This window comes from Choloepus didactylus, chromosome 1, assembly GCF_015220235.1.
Source record: "Choloepus didactylus isolate mChoDid1 chromosome 1, mChoDid1.pri, whole genome shotgun sequence".
Taxonomy (NCBI): Eukaryota; Metazoa; Chordata; class Mammalia; order Pilosa; family Megalonychidae; genus Choloepus; species Choloepus didactylus.
The window spans coordinates 220,327,081-220,348,411 of record NC_051307.1 but is presented as its reverse complement, the minus strand read 5'-3'; the positions used below and the strand labels follow the sequence as shown (position 1 = coordinate 220,348,411).

Here is a 21,331-nt window from a genome sequence, read left to right as displayed (position 1 = left end):
CACAGGGCTTACACATGAAGCACTCTAATGAGAACTGTCCACTGAATTGGGCGGGATGGGGTATGGTTTGGGTCAAGAGGGACACGGGACAGTTGGAGACCGGTAGGGGCTTTGTGGCAGAGGCTAGTTCTAGTTCTCCTTGTTGGAGCCACCCCTCAGAATGGTTTTATGATCTAGCCATTGTATTAGATGGTCTTCTGAAAAGCTTGCCACTCAGATAAAAGATCTGATTTGGTACTTCATTGATCTATTAGGTTATCCTTTGTCCAGAAGCCAAGACGGATCTATAGTAGCAGAGGGCCCACAGGGTAAATCTAAGATCTTCACCGATTTTCTCACAGAAACTCCATCCTTGGTGGTACCCTTGGAAGACTGTGTGGTGTCTGTTGGGGAAACAGTGGCACTTCAGTGCAAAGCAACTGGGAGCCCTCCGCCCCGCATCACCTGGCTCAAGGGAAACCACCCTGTGAGCCTCACTGAGCGGCACCACTTCACCCCTGGCAACCAGCTGCTTGTTGTTCAGAACGTGGTGGCGGAGGACGCAGGCAGGTACACCTGTGAGATGTCCAATGCCCTGGGCACGGAGCGTGCTCACAGCCAGGTGAGCGTCTTACCCAGCTCAGGCTGCAGGAAGGACGGGACCACCGTGGGCATCTTCACCATTGCCGTGGTGTGCAGCATTGTCCTCACATCCCTGGTCTGGGTGTGCATCATCTACCAAACCAGGAAGAAAAGTGAAGAATACAGCGTCACCAACACAGGTTAGCCCCTGCTGGCTGAGGTTATTTTCTGGGGAGAAGGAAAAGCACTGACATGAGGCCAGGTCTGCAGGCCTTTTCAACAATTTCAATATATTCAGAGCTCTAGAACCTTCAGGGATATGGAGACATTGTGGAATACAAGTATATGGTGCATGCTGTTGCACTCGTCTTAACTCCTTGCTGATTCTGAGGCATCCCTGGCACCTCGCCGTGGTTGCCAGGGTCCATGAGGTGGGTTGTTCCTGAAATGACCTCACAATGCCATGCTTCTGTGCGTTCCATCCTCCTGTCCATTGCTGGTCTTGTTTTATGTGGACTTTGAAATCTGATTGTTGTGTGAGGTCAGGATAAGTAGGCTCTGTGGGGGCCTCCAGAGTGCCTGGGCTCTGCACATCCCACTGCACAGGCTTGGCACCTGTATCAGGTGGGCCTGACAGTGGATATGTGTCTGTGTTTCTTGTCAAAACGAAGGATCGGGACTCCTGGTCTTTGACTGTCATGTCTTGCAGATGAAACCGTCGTGCTGCCTGATGTTCCCAGCTACCTCTCTTCTCAGGGGACCCTTTCTGATCGACAGGAAACAGTGCTCAAGAGTGAGAGTGGCCATCAAGCAAATGGGCACATTGACAGCAATGGTAAGGCCTTGGCGCTGAGGAAGCAGAGGTCTGACAGGAGTGGGTCCCCCTGTGCTGGAGGTGGTCTCCAGCCCCTTCCCAGGGCAGCTGCCTGGCATTAGAGCCAGCATGTTTAGTGAACTAGAAGGCTGCATGACAGAGGCTCTGATGTTGCTGCTTTGTTTTGAACATGGCCTGTGCAAATTCTACACGGGTTCCAAATTCTCTTCCCCAGGAAGTCCCTATATTGGGCTTCGCTTCTGCTGGTCAGAATAAGGTAGAATTGCCTCAAAGAACATTTCAGGTCTTTGAATAGCAGAGTGTCTGGTCTTGCTCATGTTGGAAAACTCTCACAAGGGTGAGCTTGTCCAGGCCATGGGGAAACCTGAGCATTGCCTGGGGCAGCAAAGGTTTAGCCCCTGAGAACTGCTGCTTTACCAATGCTGAAAGGCCTGCTTGCTGGGAAGGTAGAATTATTAAGGTTTTCCTTGCTGGACCTCTGTTAGTCCAATAATCCACTATGTTTAAGAACACTTTTTAGAAATGACTTGTTTTAGTAGCCTTGCCCATTCCTTTATGTGGCTTGGCGTTAGATACTTAAGCCCCGAGTTTCTCATCGTAATCTCTTGCAGGTGTTTGTCCAAGAGATGCAAGCCTCTTTCCAGAGGTTGACACTCATGGCGTTCCATGCAGGCAGCCAAAACTCTGTGCTGGATGTAATAAAGAGCCATGGAAAGTGATGGAGCAGGCTGATGGGACACCTTGCCCACATAAGATGGGTATGAGATACTTTCAACAGCACAACTATTTTCTTCTGGAAATCAAATTTGGGTTAACCTTTCACTAAATGAAAGGGTGAACATGTTACTGATCTAAGACTACCTCAGAATTGTCTTCAGTATATAAACCTGAAACTCTGGCCTGGCTGTCCTCTAGAGTAGGCTGTCTCTCAATAAACCTAGGGTACGGTGAGCCTGAGTGTGACTATTCTAGATTTATAAGCAACTTCAAAATGTAGAGTCTTGGTACCTTTCAACAGGGCTGTTTTGAGACTAAATTGTTTGGAAGATTTGGACACTGCATGTTACCTAATTCAAAGGGGATTTTTCCCCCCACTGATAAAAAGCTAAATGAATAAATGTTCTGAATAAGCATTTTAAACACAGAAGTCCCTGTTCTCCATTCAGGGCCCTAGTCCTTTTCTAAGAATATTCAGGAGTCGAGGAGGGTTAATTTACATAGATTATGTATAGTTTAAAATCTATATATGTAAATGGGGCCCTACAGTAGTGGCATTAATCCTTCCTTTGGGTGTGGATGGAGAGAAACATCAGTAGTGATGGTTCTAATTTGTCTTTGGCTCTGTCCTGCAGAGCACAGTGGCCCAGCTCTTTGTAGTGATTGCAACACTGATGTGGACAGTCACTCCACGGAACAAGCCTTCTATCCTCTGTCTGGGTCCAGAGACAGTACACAGACCAGTATGCTGAGCAGCCAGGAGCACAGTCGGAGTGACCGAGAACATTCTGCATGTCACCCGAACAGTGGAACTGTTGGTGGGTCCCACACTGACTGCAGGGGTTCCCTCTACCCCAGCAACCATGACAGAATGCTGACATCCTCGAAGAAAAAGTCAATAGCACCTCTCGATGGAAAAGGTAGCATTTTCCTGTCTGCTGAGGCATCAGTAGCAGATGAGGTGGGGACCACTTAGTTCAGGGCTGGTAGAGGGGTCTGATGCACCATCTCTTTTCTCATAGGAGCTGCTGCTTGGACTTTAGCAAGGTTCTGTGAGCCGGACTCCATAGATCTACAGCCTTCATCTGTGCTACCTTCAGGCAATCCTGAGCTCACAGAAGACTCCTCAGGTTTTCCTAACATCCCCAGTGAAGGCCAGCACTTGCTTCTTTCCAATGGGCACCTCCCCAAGGCATGTGACTCCAGTCCTGAGTCCACACCACTGAAAGGACAACTCCCGGGGGCACGGAGCGGGCCACTGCTGTTTGCACCGAAAATCTAGGCTTTGTCTACCTCAGCTCTTGTCTGATCAATCGCTTGCAGGAAAGAGAGGTAGGAGAGGCTGTGAGGAAGCTTGGATTCAAGCGTCACTGATTTGTACATAGTTTTAACTTCCATGTGGAGTGTCAGCAGTTCAAGGGACTTGCATCTGAAGCACAGAAAAAGCAAGAGGCTATTGTGTACAAAAGGCAGAAAAAGTATTTGATACCACTGTACATAAGAGTTTTCAGAGATTTCATATATATTATATATCTTTTACAGAGGCTATTTTAATCTTTAGTGCATGGTTAACAGATGTCAGACAATTTTGGCAATATTATTTTTCATTATCGTCAGGTTGCTGTTTGATTTGGGGTGGGGGGAATAGTTTCGGTGCCTTAATGCATGCATAGAAGCTGAAACCACATTTGTCCCCAGTAGTTTTGGTGAGGTGGGAAGGAGGGAGAGTCCTTGCATTGGTATTGCACTTCAAAGGACCAGAACCCCAGGATGCTTTACTTGCAGAGATTCCATCGGAGTAGGAAGTAACTTCCTACCTGTTGCTCACATGTGGATGCTCTTGCTGCAGACCTCCCTGTGGCATCCAGATGCCTGTGTAAAATTACCCTTGCAGTGAATAACTTGTAGACTTACCTTATTTCTTTAACAAGTAGAATGAGGGCTGTCAATCCACCAGAAGCAATTGGTCAGCATAATTTAGCGCTGCCTTTTTTTCCTTCTTTGAAGCTTATTTTATGATAACAAATGTGGTTTTTGTCCTTTTAGGCTTTTTATTATGGTAAAGGCTGCTGGTGTTGGTACCTGTGGATTTTTCAATAGTGATGTCTTAGTTCTGCCAATATACTTCATATTATCCTGGCCTTAGGGGAGAAAAAGGATACAGTTCTTACTGTTTCAGGGCTAGCTTATTTTCTACTGAGGATCCAGAGTGGGACTGTACAAGATTTAGCTTTTGACCTGGGTTCTGGGTGTATTTGCACTTTTGAGACCTGTAACTAACCATCTCGTGAGTGCCAATGAGAAATAAAGTAAACATCAAATTCAAACAGACAAGGTCCTTAAAATCTCAGACAGCATGCTCCTTCAGCCAAAGAGCTGAAGGGTGGTATTGACAAAACAGTTACCTATTTTAAATTTTACTGTCTGGTCACCACTGTTCCAAAAGGTATTTTCTCAACAGTTAACTGATTGTTACTTCCACAAAATATGTGAATCTGCTGCTTCTGAGAGGCAATGTGAAAGAGGAAGTATTACTTTTATGTACAAAGTTATTTATTTATAGAAATTTTGGTACAATGTACATTGGAAAAAAACATGTAAAATATTAAAGTGTTTAACAAATGGCATTGAAGTGTGTTTAATAAAGGTTCATTTATAAATGTTAAGTGTGTGGTTGGGGTCCTTCTTCTATATACATTAACCAGCATTGCTTCATCCCATGTAACTCCAGAATATCCCTTACAAATGCAGTCATTCATCCCAAAAAAGGGGGGGAAAAACCAGGTTGGACAAAGCAGTCATACAGGGAAGAGTTCACATTCCACGACCAGCTGCCTGAGATCGATTACTCTCTGAATTTTTCTGCACTTAGCACTTATTAGTCAGGCTCTAAAATCCCAAAATATAGGGACTTCCCATTGCATCCTTTTCTTTCCAGTGTTAAAGCTTAAAACATTAGGCAACAAACCTTTCTGATTAGGATTGAAGCAGCAATACTGGTTCCAAAGCTGGCCAAGGCCCTTGCATTCTCTGAAATGGGAGAATGGTGGAGCACGGCAAGGACTCACCGGCCCTCTCTCCCCAGACCCAGCCGGGCCCACCTAGTGCCTTGAGCTGCCACTGCTTTCTTTCACACAGCACATGGACTGCTGGACACTCCTCTGCAAAATAATACAACCGTGTTTTTATAAGCTGAAATCTGACAGTAAATAAAAACCGCAGGAAGGAATGCTTGCTATGCACCTGCAGTTCATTCTTTTTAAACAAAGCCATAAGCTTACACAATAGGAACTGACCCAGGGGAGAAACACCCACCCACATGCACAACTTTTCCCCCCAAGTCTCCTTCCTTTTCCTAATCTCATCATTCTTTTAAAATTATCTCTACCTTCCACTGAATTTACTATCAGGTGGCAGGAAACTGCAAGAGCGATTATAGGCCCAATGAAAGCTCTGAAGGGCCTGGTCTTGGCATTACCAAACTTATTTACTAAGGGGTTCTAAGACAATTGTTCACAGCATCACTACTGACATAACTCCTTTTCTCTCTTTTTTAACTTTATGGCTTATAGGGTGATGACTTCATTCCAGTCAGCTCCCGACCACGGAGGCCACATTCTCAATATCATGATCTTAGCAGAATGGGGGTTTAGCACTGTTTGTTGTTCCGTTGGCCAAACAGCTGCTCACCGGAAGGGAGACAGTTCTCACAGCAGTCCCCTTTCTTGAAAGAGGACGATGTGGGTCTGTCTCTGATTCATGGATTTTCTCTGCCAAGTTCTAACAGCAAGCTGCGAGTTTTGTCATAAGCACCAAGAAAGATGAAACCTCCCAGACCGATTGCTGCCACTCGAGGGAAGACACCTGAAAATAATCTAGGAGAAAAAGAACAAAAGGAAAGATTTTGTGCCTCTGTAAAAAAGAGGTTAACAAATTCCAATACCACAGCTTGCTCATTAAGCTCCACGTGGCACTAAAATGTGTGCGTTTTCTTTTTTCCCTTCAGAATGGCACAGAATTACATTCCTGAGTGGGCTCCTTGAAGGTTGAGCCCAGCTGGTTGCTGGCTGAAGTAGTGACCTTCTCCTCAACAGCTTACTGGTGAGCACTCACAATTAAGGCCAGTAATGACTGCTCCAACAATAGTTCTTTTTAAAACTTTCAGACCATTTTTTCCAAGCCACCCTGTCAGACATTATCCGGACTGTAGAGATGAAGAGGTAGACTTTCTTAAAAAGGAGTCTAAGGGCTAAAGCTGGAGGGTGCGCTCCACCCTAGAAATCTAGGCAGTCTCTAGGGGTTAGTCTAGTGGAGGTGAAATTTCAGAGCACTCTCTGCTTCTCCCAGTGACTCAGCTGCATTGTTTCCTTGGAGACCCACAAATGCAATGCCTCATCAGGGAATCGAATCTTCATCGATTCCCTGTTGCCCCCTTCCACCAATTATGGACAGGGAAGGCAAATGGGCTGCAGTGGGACGAGCAGCACACCTTCATGTGTGTTTAATCCACAAGCACTGCAGCAGGCCAGGCAGCATGGAGCTGCAACTTTCTCATAATCAAAGAAATGCAAAATACTAATAAAACAATGAGATCTGTCACCTTTCATTGCTAATGATAAAGGTGGTGGTACGAAGCATGAGGCAGCCGTAACTACCAATGCCATTTGGGAATTTGTTCTTTGTAAAAACCCTCCCATAGCTGTGCACAGGTATTTGTTCCAGGATCTTCCCCATGGCACTGCTGATAACAGAAAAACAGAGAACCACCCACCTAAGTTTAAGTAAGTACCATACAATATGCTCACACAGTGGAGGACGATGCAGCCGGTAAGAATCAGAGACCCTGTAGGTACCAAGAGAGCAAATCCACAAAAGTCGAGTCCCAAAGCTGCGTGTGTAAGCGACTGCCCACTTGAGAACCTCCAGAGGAACGAGGCCTGCATTGTCGTTGATGGCTTTTTTTTGGAGGATAGGGTTGCAGGAGACATTCCCTGTCTGTATTTCTGTAATGTTGGAACCTTTTTACCAAGAATATTACTTTTGTAAGCAGAAAAAGTTTTAAAAAAACTATGCTAGTGAAAAGACTTTGAATCAGGTCTAGAGAAAAAAAAGAAAAGAAAATGGCCAAGTTATGCCTATAATACTTGTGTGTCCTTTAAGATATGGGGAAAATCACCATAATAAGCTGAAGGGTGGCTCAGCAAGAAACTGGACAGGAAGGAAACCCCTGCTGGCTGCATCCCGAAGGGAGAGGTCAACTTGCTTCCTTTGCGTTCACACTTAGCATCTCTGAGGCAAACGGGTACTTCACAGTAGTGTTGGGGGCCCCTTTTTAGTCAGCTACTAAGTAAAATACTAGGTATAAATTTAAGAACCTCTTTTTGTTGTCTAGAAATAACCAGGACAATTCTATAGAAGGCTAAAATACACTTGTAAGAAGAAAAGTTCAGCTCAGCAGCATGCAATCATCTTTGTAAGAGGTGTTTGGCGAGGGCAGAAACTAAAATAGTGCTTTGAGCCACTGTGAGCCCCTATCCTGTAAAGGGAAGGGTGGCTGGAAGGGTCAGTAGAGCTGCGCTGTGGAAGGCCACATTTGCCATGGAAGCTGCCCTCCCTCCCTCCTACCTTACTTATTTCTAAAAGCCAGTGTCTTGTTCAGCTTTTGTTCTTAATGAGCTCAGCTGCTGCTCCTGGCAAGAGGCAGATGGAAGTAGTTTATGGTTTCACTAGATGACAATTGAATCTATTACCATAATTACAGCCTTAAAGTAAAATAATTTGTACAGTGAGTGCCCCGACCACATTCAGAGGCAGACTTTACTCAAAAGTAGGGCTCTGTTCTAGTGACCACAGATAAAATGAGGTAACAAATCTAAAGCATTTAGCATAGTGCCACGGACAAAGTGGGGGAGGGGGGAGGGGGGAGGGGGGCGGCTCTTGGCAATAGGAGTTATTATATAAGGGCACAGTCAAGAAAAACAAAAAGCCAGTTGATTAACAGAAGAGAAAAGGGCAATCCAGGATCAGGGGCTTCCCATCTGCTTTCCACCTTGTGGGCTGACTGAATGTGTATTTTTATTTAGGAGAAGCCAGTTTGCCCTGGAGCATGTATTCCAAATATGTACCAGAACACAGTCTTCTGCATGCATCAACACAGAGGCACACATGTGGTTACCACTGTAATTTACCCTGAAAGGTCAGCACCAGGTGGGGAGACTGTATCAGGTAGGAGACTCTGATGCTCACTATACTTAGTGTGTGTGTTCAGCGATGAAGAAAGGAGACAGCGGTGGCTTTGTGCGTGTAGGTGGAACAGAGGAAGCAGGCCTGAGATCCCTTCAGGGTTGAGAAGGCCTATGACCACTGCTGAGAATAGCTGCCAGCCTTGGAGGGCTTTTTTAATTTGTTCCTTATTGTTAGCTTTCTGCCAAATTATTTGTTGTCATTTGTCAAGTTAATGAGGCTCATTAAAACCATCATTTCCAGGGTGAAGGTTGGATTTTGAGTAAATGACAACCATTGCTGCCTGGAAGACTCTGGTAAGAATTACACCATGAATGCTATCTAGAGCCCAAGACTTAAGAGACTTTCAGAAGATAAGCAAATATCTGAAAGGTAATATCAAATTGCCTTTTCAGGACTGAAGATAGGGACAGAGAAAAAGAGATAGGACCTTGGCACATTTGCTAGCCCCTTCTCTGCCTAGTTAAATAATGTCAAGTACATACACAACTGGGACAGGCAAGATTTATTTTCAGTCATCTACCCAAGGAAATTCCTTCTCTGCAAACTTTCAGTGGCCGTGGTTTTGCAGATCACATCATCCCCTGCATTATCACCATTTTCTCAAGGAAAGCAAGTGGGCTATAGCTCTCCATTCATTCCACAGACCTAAGGTCAGTAGCAGGTGTGCTGGGCAATAGTTGCCATAGGTATCTAAATAAGAAAGAAGGTGAAATTTGGCCGTTCAACTTGTTACAATTTGAAAAGCTACCGCACGCATTACTCTGTATGGAGCGCAATTCCCCAACACTCACTTGCTTCTGAATAAGCTGCTTTAGAGCTCATTTCCTCAAAATGTTAGCCATAGATAACAGATCAGGCCACCACTTTTCCCTTCCCAAGCTCATAACAGCCATCAGCAATGAGGTGCGATATTCCTTTCTGCTACACCCAGTCCTTGTCTCAAAATCCTAAAGTCTTTCAGGCCACCACTATGAGTCCATCCATTGTTATCACATACAACAAAACTTTCCGATGTACCTACTTTTCAAACTTTCAGTTGGAAATTCTGATTACGGAATGGGGTCATTCTCCTGCAAAACCTTAACTGGGGCCTAACCTACCTGCTTCACCTTCTCCACATTGCCACATAAATTAAAACCTGCCAAATGTACACAAAAACTACAATCAAATGTATGATCCAACAGGGCATTTGGATGAAGAGGTAGCACCACCATCCAGAGCCTGAGGACCAGGAGAGGCCTTTGCTCTCCACCCCTGCAGCTCTGCTGCTCACACTGGCCAACCCTGATCACCGGGCTCACTTTTATTGGGGGGGGGGCATTTTACCATCTTTACTGTTTAAAGCTAGGCTCACTCTTCACCTTCTCGAAAAGGACGTTGCTTCTTTGTTCTCTCGGGAAGTTTCCTTGTTGAAGATTCCAAAGAGAAACTCGTAATTTCACATATCTCTACAGATCCCAACATTTAGACAGCTTCAAAGGTTTATGTGATAAAAGCAATGCTGAAATAACATCTTGGAGAGAGAGCTCTTTAGGACACGATGCTAGAAGAGTAAGGCACTTAGCCAACAATATAGAACACTGGTTCCCAATTGAGGTGTCATGCGCTGTGATGTGGTGAAAGTATATGGTTACTGATAATAAAGTGCCCCAGATAACAACAAATGCTTTCCTCTCACAGTGTTACCCGAACTCATTTGCATTCCTGCATTCATTGTGTAACCTGAAGCCCATTTTACCAATGCTACAGCCTGTAACTTGGAGGGGGCCACATGTGTGAACATCATCTAACATCAAGACAAAGAAAGCTGAGAATCACTAGAAGAGAATATTGCATCAGTCTGAGTGCCACATTAAATAGATCATTTTGTACAGTACACTTAAAGACACCCTTAAGTAGTTCCAGAAGCAGATGAAAGGAGAACCACTGCTGACACTCTAATGAAAGGAGGAAGAGACTCCTGACAGGTGGAAAGGAACATTTCCTTTTCTCCTTACCCTGGGAGCCCCTGTGTCTGCCAGACCCCATGCAGGGCAGCAAGTACACTCCCACTGGCAGTGCTGGAACCAGCCTGCATGAAAAGACAAAGGAGAAATCCATTATCTTAGGAAATGCCCCGACTTGCAGCTGGCTTTCAAATACCTGCAGGTGCCTGGCTCCCCCTCACCCTCATCTAGGACTCTGCCTCAGAGAGACTGGGGAGTCACTCAGGAATCAGCACCAGGCCTCACGGGTCCACGCAGCCCAGAAGCGCTTATGTGCCACGCATGCCAGCAGGCACCGACTGGCACATGCCACACAGGAAGCTGCTTTTTCAGGTCAACTCTCTCATTATCAAACCATCAGTAGAGCTCACTCAGATTATTCATGTACAACTATTAACAGGAAAAGGACTTAAAGCAATATTAATCTAGAAGGAGGGGAATAATCAGAAATCGTAGAATTATGAAACTTACCTATGTAAATACGAAACACATTTAATAAAGAATATCATGTTCAATTTAAAACATGATTGACTGTCTTAAGGTTTGACCCTGTCAACCTAAGCACTCAAATTCTGTCTATCCATATTTGTTTGACTTCTCCACAAGGAAAGGACTTAGTTTTTATTGTTTTGGTCCAGATTTGTTATATTACGGCATTCCCTGATATCCTTTTAGCATTTTTTAAAAAACAATTTTTCTATTTCAACAAATTTTTTTATCAATTCTGACAAGTGTCCTGCCTCATCCAGTTAAGGCCACAAGCATGACCAAAGTTCAGAGCCTGTGGCTTACTTGCTGCATGGCACGAAGCAGGTCCACCTCTCTGAGCTCTTATCTCTCACTGGGATTTGAAAACAGTATTACCTACAATACACCAGCCCCACTTCCTTACACAATGCAGGTGAAAATGATTCTGAAATGGTAAAATGCTGCAGAGATATTGGTCACAGCTATTATTATGGCTATTGTTTTGTCACTGTCAGTTTCACTATCAATTCAATGGGACACCTCTGAGAATAGTGGCATGAGGCTGCTATTACAGGTAAATACTGTACCATTTTCATTTACTTTAGAGACATGTAAGGCCTAGCAACAACAGATATACAGTGTCTACGTTATATTGTTTCACCAGTTACCTTTGCCAACATAATTCTTGTCTTTGCCACATCCAGAGGTGTGGTGACAGCAGCTGCAAATCCACCTGTGCATATAAAAATACCCAACACACAACTGAGATACCGTTTACTGAATTATATGTTAACTTAACAATTATTTTACAGTTCCTCAGATTTGGCCCAAATCCCTTATGTCCACTTGATTGATTCAAAAATGGAGTGCGCACACATGAAATCTTTTGCAGTGATTTATACCTTCCTATAATGACAAGATAATGCTTTACACACTCAGGCTGAAAAACAAGACCTCGCAACACAGCTTGCTCTTTCATGTGCTTGCAAACAAACTTGCGTGTGAACATGATGAGCAGACAAGCATGCGGATGGCCAGACACTCCTCTCGATGACAGGCATGCTGCTCCTACTGCGTCTCACAGCCTCCGCGGCTTTCTATGGCCACTGTTCTTAAAACTGACTCTAAAGTGCTGCTATTGTTTCTGCCTCTGCATACGGCCAGTGGGCAAATAGAAACGTGCATCACTACAGGGATTTTTTTTTTTTTTAACCTCACAGGCTCATAACAACAAGCCAACTAGAGTAACTACATTTCTAAGCCCTCTTCTGCAACTTCTAAGAGTCAGTCTTGATTCTACAGGCCTTCTTCCTCATGGCTTCCTTCCTACCTTCTCTACACAGAAATCACAGCCTGTGTTGTCAATATCTTATTTAATATGGTACAAATATGTATTTTAAACTCCAAGAGGCCCTGAGGAGATAGACAAAAGGGTCTCAGAACTAATAAGCCTGGAGGGGCTTTCTAAAGTTTCAGCTTCCGTGAGCTAGGGTGAAAATAGGCAGTGGTACAAGGGCTGAACAGAACACGTGCAAGAAGGATACTCCAGAAATAGCACTATGCTCCGAGTTCTGTGGCCTGTGGACAACAGGGTCATTTGATCTCTGCCAAATATTTTTCTAAATGTTGCTGGGATAAAATTATTACACTGAACCTGCTCCATTTAGTACCATTTCTTATGATGCTGACTTTTTGATATACCTATTTACGCTTTTATGTTCCATTTTTGGCTACCCATGAATGACACATGTTATAAGGCTAAGGAGTATTAATTAACATAAATACTGGAATCTTTTCTGTTTGGGCCACTTTTGTGTTATGAATACATGAAATACTTTCCTCCAACTTCAAAGATTGCCTGAAATTCAGATACTTGCTAAATTTCCAGTATTTACATTTTGTGGACCCTGTCCTAACATTCTGCTCTTTTCTTTATTTCACTTTTTACCCCCAGATTCTGCCCTACAGGAATACATACACTTTTAATGATAGCAAAGGGTCCAGGAAGCCTACACACATACACACACACACATCCTAAGAAAGAAAAGGAAATGGAGGGGAGGGAGGGAAGGCGGGCACGCAATGAACCCGCACTATCCTAGAACGTCCCATCCTGAATATTATATTAAGTTGTGTTTCCCTTACTGACTGTAAGGTCTAGCCAGGCACAGCCTGAAAAAAAACTTTCCTTGTAGTCAAAAACCCAAAGCTTAAATCCCTGATCTACTAGTTGACTGACCTTGGGTAAATTACTTATTCTGTAGTTAAAATATCTTATAAGTACTTTTATTACCTCATCTCTTATAGGAGGTTTTACTTTGTACAGAACCTGAGCTCTTGGCTACTGGTCTTCCAGTGGCCTCTGTCAGCTCACCTGTAAATGCAGATAGCAGCATGTATTTCCTATGACACGAAGACTGAATGAGTCTACACAAAGTGTCTAGAATAGCACCTGGCTTACAGTAATCATCAAAAAATTAATTCTTTTTCAAGTCAGCAGAGAATTGTGATTTTTCTGTCATCTCTCTCGCCCAGGACACATACTAGGCACTTGAAAATTCTTGATGCGTTCCATGGGCAAGTGTCTCTCGTTTTTACCGACTGAAGATTTCAGCTTGTCCCTTAAAAGGGAGGGCAGGGGAAGGGGAAGCTAGGAGCTAATATTTGGGATATCCTTACTTGGTATCTGGCATGCCAGCAACATAGTAGGCACGTTCACTAATTATTCTATCTCATTTGCACAGGTACTGTTATTCCTATTAGAAAACTTGCCCAATGCCACTCAGCTAGTAGAGAGCTGGGACACAAAGTCAGATCTATTGTGACTCCAAAAGTAGTGTTCTTTCCACTATATAATGACTTTGACATATGATAATTAAAAATTAAAATTAAAATTTGTCAGATGGTTAAAACCCACAAGTGCATGTATACAAATTTGAAAATGTTCACAAACTGTCCTAAACCAACTAAAAAGTCATAGACGGGAGGCAGGGCAAGATGGCATAGAGAGGCGTGGAAGCTAAGTAGTCCCCCTGGAACAACTACAAAAAACCAGAAACAACTAGTAAATAATCCAGAATAACTGCGGGGGGACAAACGAGACCATCCATTCATCATACACCAACCTGAATTGGGAGGAATGCCCAAGAACACAGCATAAAATCTGTAAGTAAAACCTGCAGAACCAAGTCATGGGACCCCCTCCCCCATAGCCCGAGCTGCAAAGCCTCGTGGTGCCAGAGAGAAGCTCTCTCCCAGCAAGTGAATATAGCTCAGCTGAGCTCCAACTGGGGTTTTAAGTAGCGAGTGTGAACTGCTCACTACAGGTACGCATCCCCCAAAAACAGACAGAGGCTTTGGGTGATGACTGACCTTGGAGAGCTGGAGGGTCGCCTTGGACTGGGTCTGAAGGGGACTATCTGTTTCTTTATCGGCTCAGTGGAGAAAGCCCCAGTCATTTTCAGTTTCCAGGGCTGTGACTCGGGGAAGGGTGGAGACAGCACAAGCAGAGAGAGAGAGAGACCACTGAAATACTAATGACCTCCACCTGGGGGGTCTGTCTTCTCTAGGAGGAAAGGGGTGGGGCCCTTTCCATTCAGAACCAGACCCCTGAGCCTGGGGGATCACGGCCATACCTCCTCAAACCAGTCAAGAATTACAGGCTAACAGGCATCACCTGCTGGGCAGAAAAGCACAGTAACCTGAGGCATCAAAGGGTGGAGCAATTTTCTAAGACACACCCTCAGGGAAACCAGATACTGAATATTTCTTCCCTCTGGGACCTGAGCCTGTTCTGGTCTGGGAAAACCTCATTTGGATAACCAAGGAAACCATGCCTAGACAACAGAAAATCACAACCTACACTAAGAAAAACAAAGTTATGGCCCAGTCAAAGGAACAAAGGTACACTTCAACTGAGATACAGGAATTTAAACAACTAATGCTAAATCAATTCAAAAAGTTTAGAGAAGATATTGCAAAAGAGATAGAGGCTGTAAAGGAAACACTGGGCATATATACGGCAGAAATCAAAAGTTCAAAAAAACAACTAGTAGAATCTATGGAAATGAAAGGCACAACACAAGAGATGAAAGACACAATGGAAACATACAACAGCAGATCTCAAGAGGCAGAAGAAAACACTCAGGAACTGGAGAACAAAACACCTGAAAGCCTACACGCAAAGGAGCAGATGGAGAAAAGAATGAAAAAATATGAGCAAAGTCTCCGGGAACTCAAGGATGAAACAAAGTACAATAATGTACGTATCATTGGTGTCCCAGAAGGAGAAGAGAAGGGAAAGGGGGCAGAAGCAATAACAGAGGAAATAATTAACGACAATTTCCCATCTCTTATGAAAGACATAAAATTACAGATCCAAGAAGCACAGTGTACTCCAAACAGAAGAGATATGAATAGGCCTACGCCAAGACACTTAATAATCAGATTATCAAATGTCAAAGACAAAGAGAGAATCCTGAAAGCAGCAAGAGAAAAGCGATCCATTACATACAAAGGAAGCTTCATAAGACTATGTGCAGATCTCTCAGCAGAAACCATGGAGGCAAGAAGGAAGTGGTGTGATGTATTTAAGATACTGAAAGAGAAAAACCGCCAACCAAGAATCCTATATCCAGCAGAGCTGTCCTTCACATATGAGGGAGAGCTCAAAATATTTTCTGACAAACAGACAATGAGAGACTTTGTGAACAAGACACCTGCCCTACAGGAAATACTAAAGGGAGCACTACAGGGTGATAGAAGGCAGGAGTGTGTGGTTTGGAACACAATTTTGGGAGATGGCAGCACAACAATGTAAGTACACTGAACAAAGGTAACTATGAATACGGTTGAGAGAGAAAGGTGGGGAGCATGTGAGACACCACAAGAAAGGAGGAAAGATAAAGACTGGGACTGTGTAACTTGGTGAAATCTAGAGTATTCAACAATTGTGATAAAATGTACAAATATGTTCTTTTACGAGGGAGAACAAGCAAATGTCAACCTTGCAAGGTGTTAAAAATGGGGAGGCATTGGGGAGGGATGCAATCAGCATAAACTAGAGACTGTAACTAATAGAATCATTGTATTATGCTTCCTTTAATGTAACAAAGGTGATATACCAAGGTAAATGCAGATAAGAGGGGGGGATAGGGGAGGCGTGTTAGACACTTGACATTGGTGGTATTGTCTGATTCTTTATTCTACTTTGATTTAAGGTTATTTTTCCTTTTGCTGCTTCCTAGCTGTCATTTTTTTCCCTCTTTCTTTTGCCTCTCTACCTTCTTTGACTGTCCCTCCTGCCTTGTGGAAGAAATGTAGATGCCCTTATATAGATAGTGGTGAAGGTGGTGAACACATAAATCTATGATCATGCAGAGAACCATCGATTATTTACTTGGGATGGAACGTATGGTGAGTGAACAAAACCATATTAAAAAAAAATGGGTTGATGACAAAACCTCGAGGGCAATATACTGAGTGAAATAAGCCAGACACATAAGGACAATTATTGCAGGGTCTCACTGATAGGAATTAATTATAATATGTAAACTCATAGACATGAAATATAAGCTACCAAGACATAGGACGAGGCTTAAGAATGGGGAGTGGTTGCTTAGTATGAGCAGAATGTTCAATTAGGATGAACTTAACTGTTTGGAAATGAACAGGGGTGTTGGTAGCAAGATGTGAGAATAACTAACAGCGCCGAATGGTGTGTGAATGAGGTGGAAAGGGGAAGCTCAGAGACATATATGTCACCAGAAGGAAAGTTGGAGGTCAAAAGATGGGAATGTATAAAACTGAATCCTATGGTGGGCAATGTCCATGATCAACTGTACAAATACTAGAAATCGCTTCCATGAACCAGAACAAATGTATGGCAATACAATTAGAGGTTAATAATAGAGGGGCATATAGGGAAGAACTATATACCTATTACAAACTACATACTACAGTTAGCAGTATTTCAACATTTTTTCATAAACAGTAACAAATGTACTATACCAATACTATGAGTCAACAATTGAGGGGGGTTGGTTAGGGATAGGGGAGGATTAGAGTTTCCTTTTCTTTTTTTCTTTTTTCATCTTTCACTTTATTTCTTGTCTGGAATAATGAAAAGTTTCTAAAAACTGAACAAAAATTAAGTGTGATGGATGCACAGCTGTATGAGGGTACCCAGGGGCAAGTGATTGCACACTTTGGATCTTTGGATAATTGTATGGTATCTGAACAATCTCAATAAAAATGAAAAAAAAAAAAAAATGGAGGGCACTAAGTGTCTCAAATAAATAAAACAAAAGGAAAAAAAAAAAAAAAAAGCCATAGAAGTTACCAGGGAAGATCATTTGCCCCCGTCTGATCACTCAAACCTTTTGAGTAACTTACACTCAAAAGTATTTGTCTTCTAATAAATCTGGATACTGCAAATCAAATTTATTCTGGCCACAGCACAGGTTTACCTTTCCTTTACTGTGGATGCCTGCCAATATTCTCTTAAGAGATTTACGAGAATCACCAATCTGTTTCATGTAATATGAAGAAAAGTTAAAGAGAAAAATATATATACTTATATAGCTCCTTATTTTACCATGATGGAAACTGTATTTTATGTTCATTATTAATAAATCAACTTTTATTGACTGTCTTTAAATACCAAAGATTTCTGTAATTCACAGGCCTTACAGCGTTTTTTTATGAGGTTGCAAGGAGGCGTTGTGAGATAATGTAATAGAATAATCATAACGTGGGGGGAGGTAAGACCTGTACTTTCAGTTAAAAGGTAGTGATTTTCTACATTTTCCTTAAGGAACTATAAACTACTGGTAATGAAAACAAGGAATATGCTAACATATTACACAGGAAATAATTACTTGAAACAGTAACTACAGGCTGCTTTCGTGTTCAAATCACATGCCAAGCACTTTTCTCTGGTCTCCACAAGAGTTATGTTTTTACTGAAAGTTAGGCTAACTGCTTTCAAGGACCAGACTGAGGGGAAACTAGACTTTTACAAGGAAAGTACACCTCACCTGTCCTTGGGGGAACAAATGTAGACTCTTCACCCTCTCTGGATAAAGTCCCCCTTCCTACAGTGGGTCCGGAGCTGCCACTCAAAGCAGAGCCGGGAATGTGGTGAGAACAGCAGTGAGGGAGCTGCTCGCCTTGGCGCTGCCAGTCGTTGTTCCTCCAGGGCCTATACCACCCCCCTCACTTACGTGAGCAGGAGCACGAGCATCTTTATATACTTGTGCTTGTTCCACATAAGTGCCCAGATGTGGCAGACTTCACAACAAGCGGGTTTTGTTTGTGTTTGGGAGATTGTGTCAGGCCTCCTCATTTGCTACCTTAATACTCCACTCTATTCTAGAATTTCAAGCCCTGGGAAGTTGATCTCTCTCTCTCTCTCTCTCTCCCTCTCTGAACCCCTTCCCTCTTAGAGAATGTAAGGTAGATGTTTAATAGGAGAAACTGATCAAAACACACTAGAGTAGCAAATATCATAATTATTTAGACTGCATTATTGTTTTTTCAAATTAATTTTATTGAGATATAATCATTTTGTGTTTATAAGTAAATTTGAAGTGGGAAAGTTGGAAAAGTCCTTTCTTTTTACTTCCTAGTTTAACCCCTGACCAGATGCCAAGAGAGTTTCTGGGCTTGACAAGCCAGGAACATATCTTCAATCTCAAGAGACATTTTTAGATACCTGTGCCAAGTAGTTTATAAAACAAGCTTGGGCAAGGGAGGACATGAAGATGGCACAGAGAAGGATTCATCTGTGCTGATTTAACCAGTATACATCTGGAAAGGCACACATGGATGAGAACACTGATTTCTGATATAGGGGCAAGTTTTATCACTGCCTTTCTGTTCATGCAAAGGTAAGGAGTCTTAGAAGGGCAGCATGTAAGCTTGTCAGGTCCTAAAGGGGCTGTCCAAGACGGAAAGTCAGTATTCATTTCTCTACACTGTGTAATCCACAATGTTGCAACAAACTCTTACCAAACATCACTTTTTCACAATTTGGAGTATTTTCAAATGTTTATCCTCCAGAAATGTTTTAAAATGGTAACTTTGTCCCTCTGGATCAACACTTGTTCCAAATAAAATTTCAAACCAAAAAGAGGATATAAACAAGAAATGCATTTGTTTCATTTTCTTTTGCTAAATATATGTGGATCTATGGAAAATTACAGGATTTTCTGCAGACTTTGGGCAGACCCCTTCATTTATCAGCGCCTCAGCTACAACACCAACATTACTGTATTGGAAGAGTTTTAAAGTCTACAAACTATCAGAGGAGATGACTATGTACAGCAATTTTATGGATATGATATTCTTCGAATGCAATTGATAATATCAATTATTGCAATGATAATAAATTTTCATTTTCTGGATGTTTGTTTTTATTGAAACAACTGAAATGTAAGTCTTACATCTGCCCATTTCACAATGACAGGTACTAACACACGTTATCTCATTTACTCTCTGAAGTAATCCCTTAAGGTAGGAAGGGTTGATTCTAGGTTACATGTAGGGAAACTGGCAATCATAAGGCCTCAATGTCTCATCCCTTAGGTAGGGACAGGACTGAGTCTTGACAACTTTATAAGTCGGACAGCTCAGCTTGTGCTAGAGAAGTGGCTTAGGGCACATCAGCCCCCTTCCCCAGGACCCGGGCCCCTCGGGGTCCCTGGAGCCCTGTGCCTGTGCAGCTGCACCTACCAGGTGAGCCACCTCAGGTGAAAGGGCCTGGACGGCATATTTCTGAGCATATTATTTTCCCCCTTTCTGACTAACAGAAGTGCTTAGTGCCAATTACACAGCATAATCCAGAAGAAGGAATTATAACGAATGTAATTTTTCTTAATAGCAACTATGTAATTACAAGCAAATCTTTGAATTAGCTTCTTAAGGAATGGGACCAGAGAAATATATTTCTGATGTCAACACATGGAAATTTTATGGTATTGTTAACTTTAAGAAGTGGCCATCTTCATCCAGGATGACTAAATTTCCATAAGGCTCACTTTGTCCCAGGGCCCAAGAGGCAGTCAACAAATGCACATTTCTCTTAAGGATTGGGGAATAAAGACTTCTGACTTTCAGAAAACAAATCAAGACCACCTATTCACTTAACACAGCTAATGACTGTGTGCCAGGTGGAAACAATTACCTGCCATATTCAATCATGGTTGGCTTCATGGCTAGAGGCAGGCTTCTTATTTTTGATTACCAACTCTACACGTCAAACAGGGCTAATTATTAACAAAGAATCCTATAAAATGTACATTTTAGGGTTTCCTAATACCTACAACAAAAAACTAATCTAACACCATCAAACAATTGGAAACGAATTATTTTTCAATAAAGTCGATATTCTAAACAGACATTCTCTGTCATTTTACTGACTTTGCATCTAAATTAGCAGTTTATAATTTTCCTGCAAATTTCCATTTTGTTTTATTTCAATTTTACTTCTAATTTATCTTTATTTGCCACAACAAAATGTATTTCTCTTAGGTTGTTAAACATATCACTTAATAAATTCTTTAAAGCATCTGCATCTGGGCTCTCATTAAAACCTCACTGGAAAATTCATGACTGACTCAGTGATGGATAACACAATATTGCATATTGTCACTTTGCTCTTGGTTTAATGTCTAGAAAATGCCCAGATGTTTAGTTCTCCATATTTCCTACACAGAGCAGTTTAGCCTTCGGTTAGTTGCCGAGTATCCTCTGCTCTCCTGACACCAGTTAATCTACAGTGCTGTCAAACATGTCACACCAACTGTGAATCATTGCCTTCTGCAGAAATCGCTTAAACCCCCAAAGCACTGCTCCAGGCAGACAGCTGCACAGTTAGCCCTGCACCCACAGCAAATTTCTTCCCACAGAGGATTTTATAAATCATCTTTAAGATAATCCAAGGACCCTGAGTGAAGGCTTTAATAAAGATAAAAAGAAAATGAAAAATTTGTCAAAAACAAATTGGTTGTCTTTCAAGCAGACACCTTTTGGGCAGTTATTTTCTAAGACGCTTTCTCAAACAACTAGTGGAACTGTCTTCATCTAAACAATCTGGAATTTCTAAAGAATGTTGTTTTTGCCTAGTTAATATTTTCACATTTCTCTCCCCCTCTTTGGTCTTTCCCAGTATAATATAATCCTTTGCACCTGCAAAAGCTCCACAGACTGCTGACTGCCAAGAATCCACCACATGATCCTGCCTCCAGGACCAGAGGGCCTGTGTGTAAAGAGAAAGAAAAATACAAGTTATTAAATATTTGAATGTATCGGAACCTCCTGTGGGTTAGGTCTGGGGATGGGAACTTAAGTGAGAAGCTATTTTGGTGGCATTCTTCAGTGATGACATAAGTGATTTTCCCAAGGACTTAACTGCATTCTAAAATAAGTGAAGAAACAAGGGTGACAGCTACATTAATAGCTCAAAGGAAACAATTTTCAGGGAATATGTAGGATACACACAAACATTTGTGTATCTCTA

At 42.5% G+C, this 21,331-nt stretch overlaps 2 protein-coding genes across 7 annotated transcripts in view; one reads left to right on the top strand and one right to left on the bottom strand.

The window, feature by feature from the left end:
- LRIG1 (leucine rich repeats and immunoglobulin like domains 1) overlaps positions 1-4,779 on the top strand; it is a 123,663-nt gene extending 118,884 nt beyond the window's left edge. For both annotated transcript variants that reach the window (XM_037799929.1, XM_037799927.1), the window contains 5 exons: positions 342-761; positions 1,271-1,396; positions 2,008-2,154; positions 2,749-3,033; positions 3,136-4,779. In XM_037799929.1, coding sequence (XP_037655857.1) covers positions 342-761; positions 1,271-1,396; positions 2,008-2,154; positions 2,749-3,033; positions 3,136-3,395 — 1,238 coding nt within the window. In that variant the 3' untranslated portion in view covers positions 3,396-4,779. The remainder of the gene's footprint in view (positions 1-341; positions 762-1,270; positions 1,397-2,007; positions 2,155-2,748; positions 3,034-3,135) is intronic.
- The window catches only part of SLC25A26 (solute carrier family 25 member 26), a 218,695-nt gene continuing 202,030 nt past the window's right edge, over positions 4,667-21,331 (bottom strand). For 2 of the 5 annotated variants that reach the window (XM_037799950.1, XM_037799935.1), the window contains 4 exons: positions 21,001-21,070; positions 11,481-11,545; positions 10,357-10,430; positions 4,667-5,988 (listed from right to left, as the gene is read on the bottom strand). In XM_037799950.1, the coding sequence (XP_037655878.1) occupies positions 5,871-5,988; positions 10,357-10,430; positions 11,481-11,545; positions 21,001-21,070 (327 nt within the window). In that variant the 3' untranslated portion in view covers positions 4,667-5,870. The remainder of the gene's footprint in view (positions 5,989-10,356; positions 10,431-11,480; positions 11,546-21,000; positions 21,071-21,331) is intronic. The other 3 variants (XR_005211066.1, XR_005211067.1, XM_037799942.1) reach the window with 3 other exon arrangements.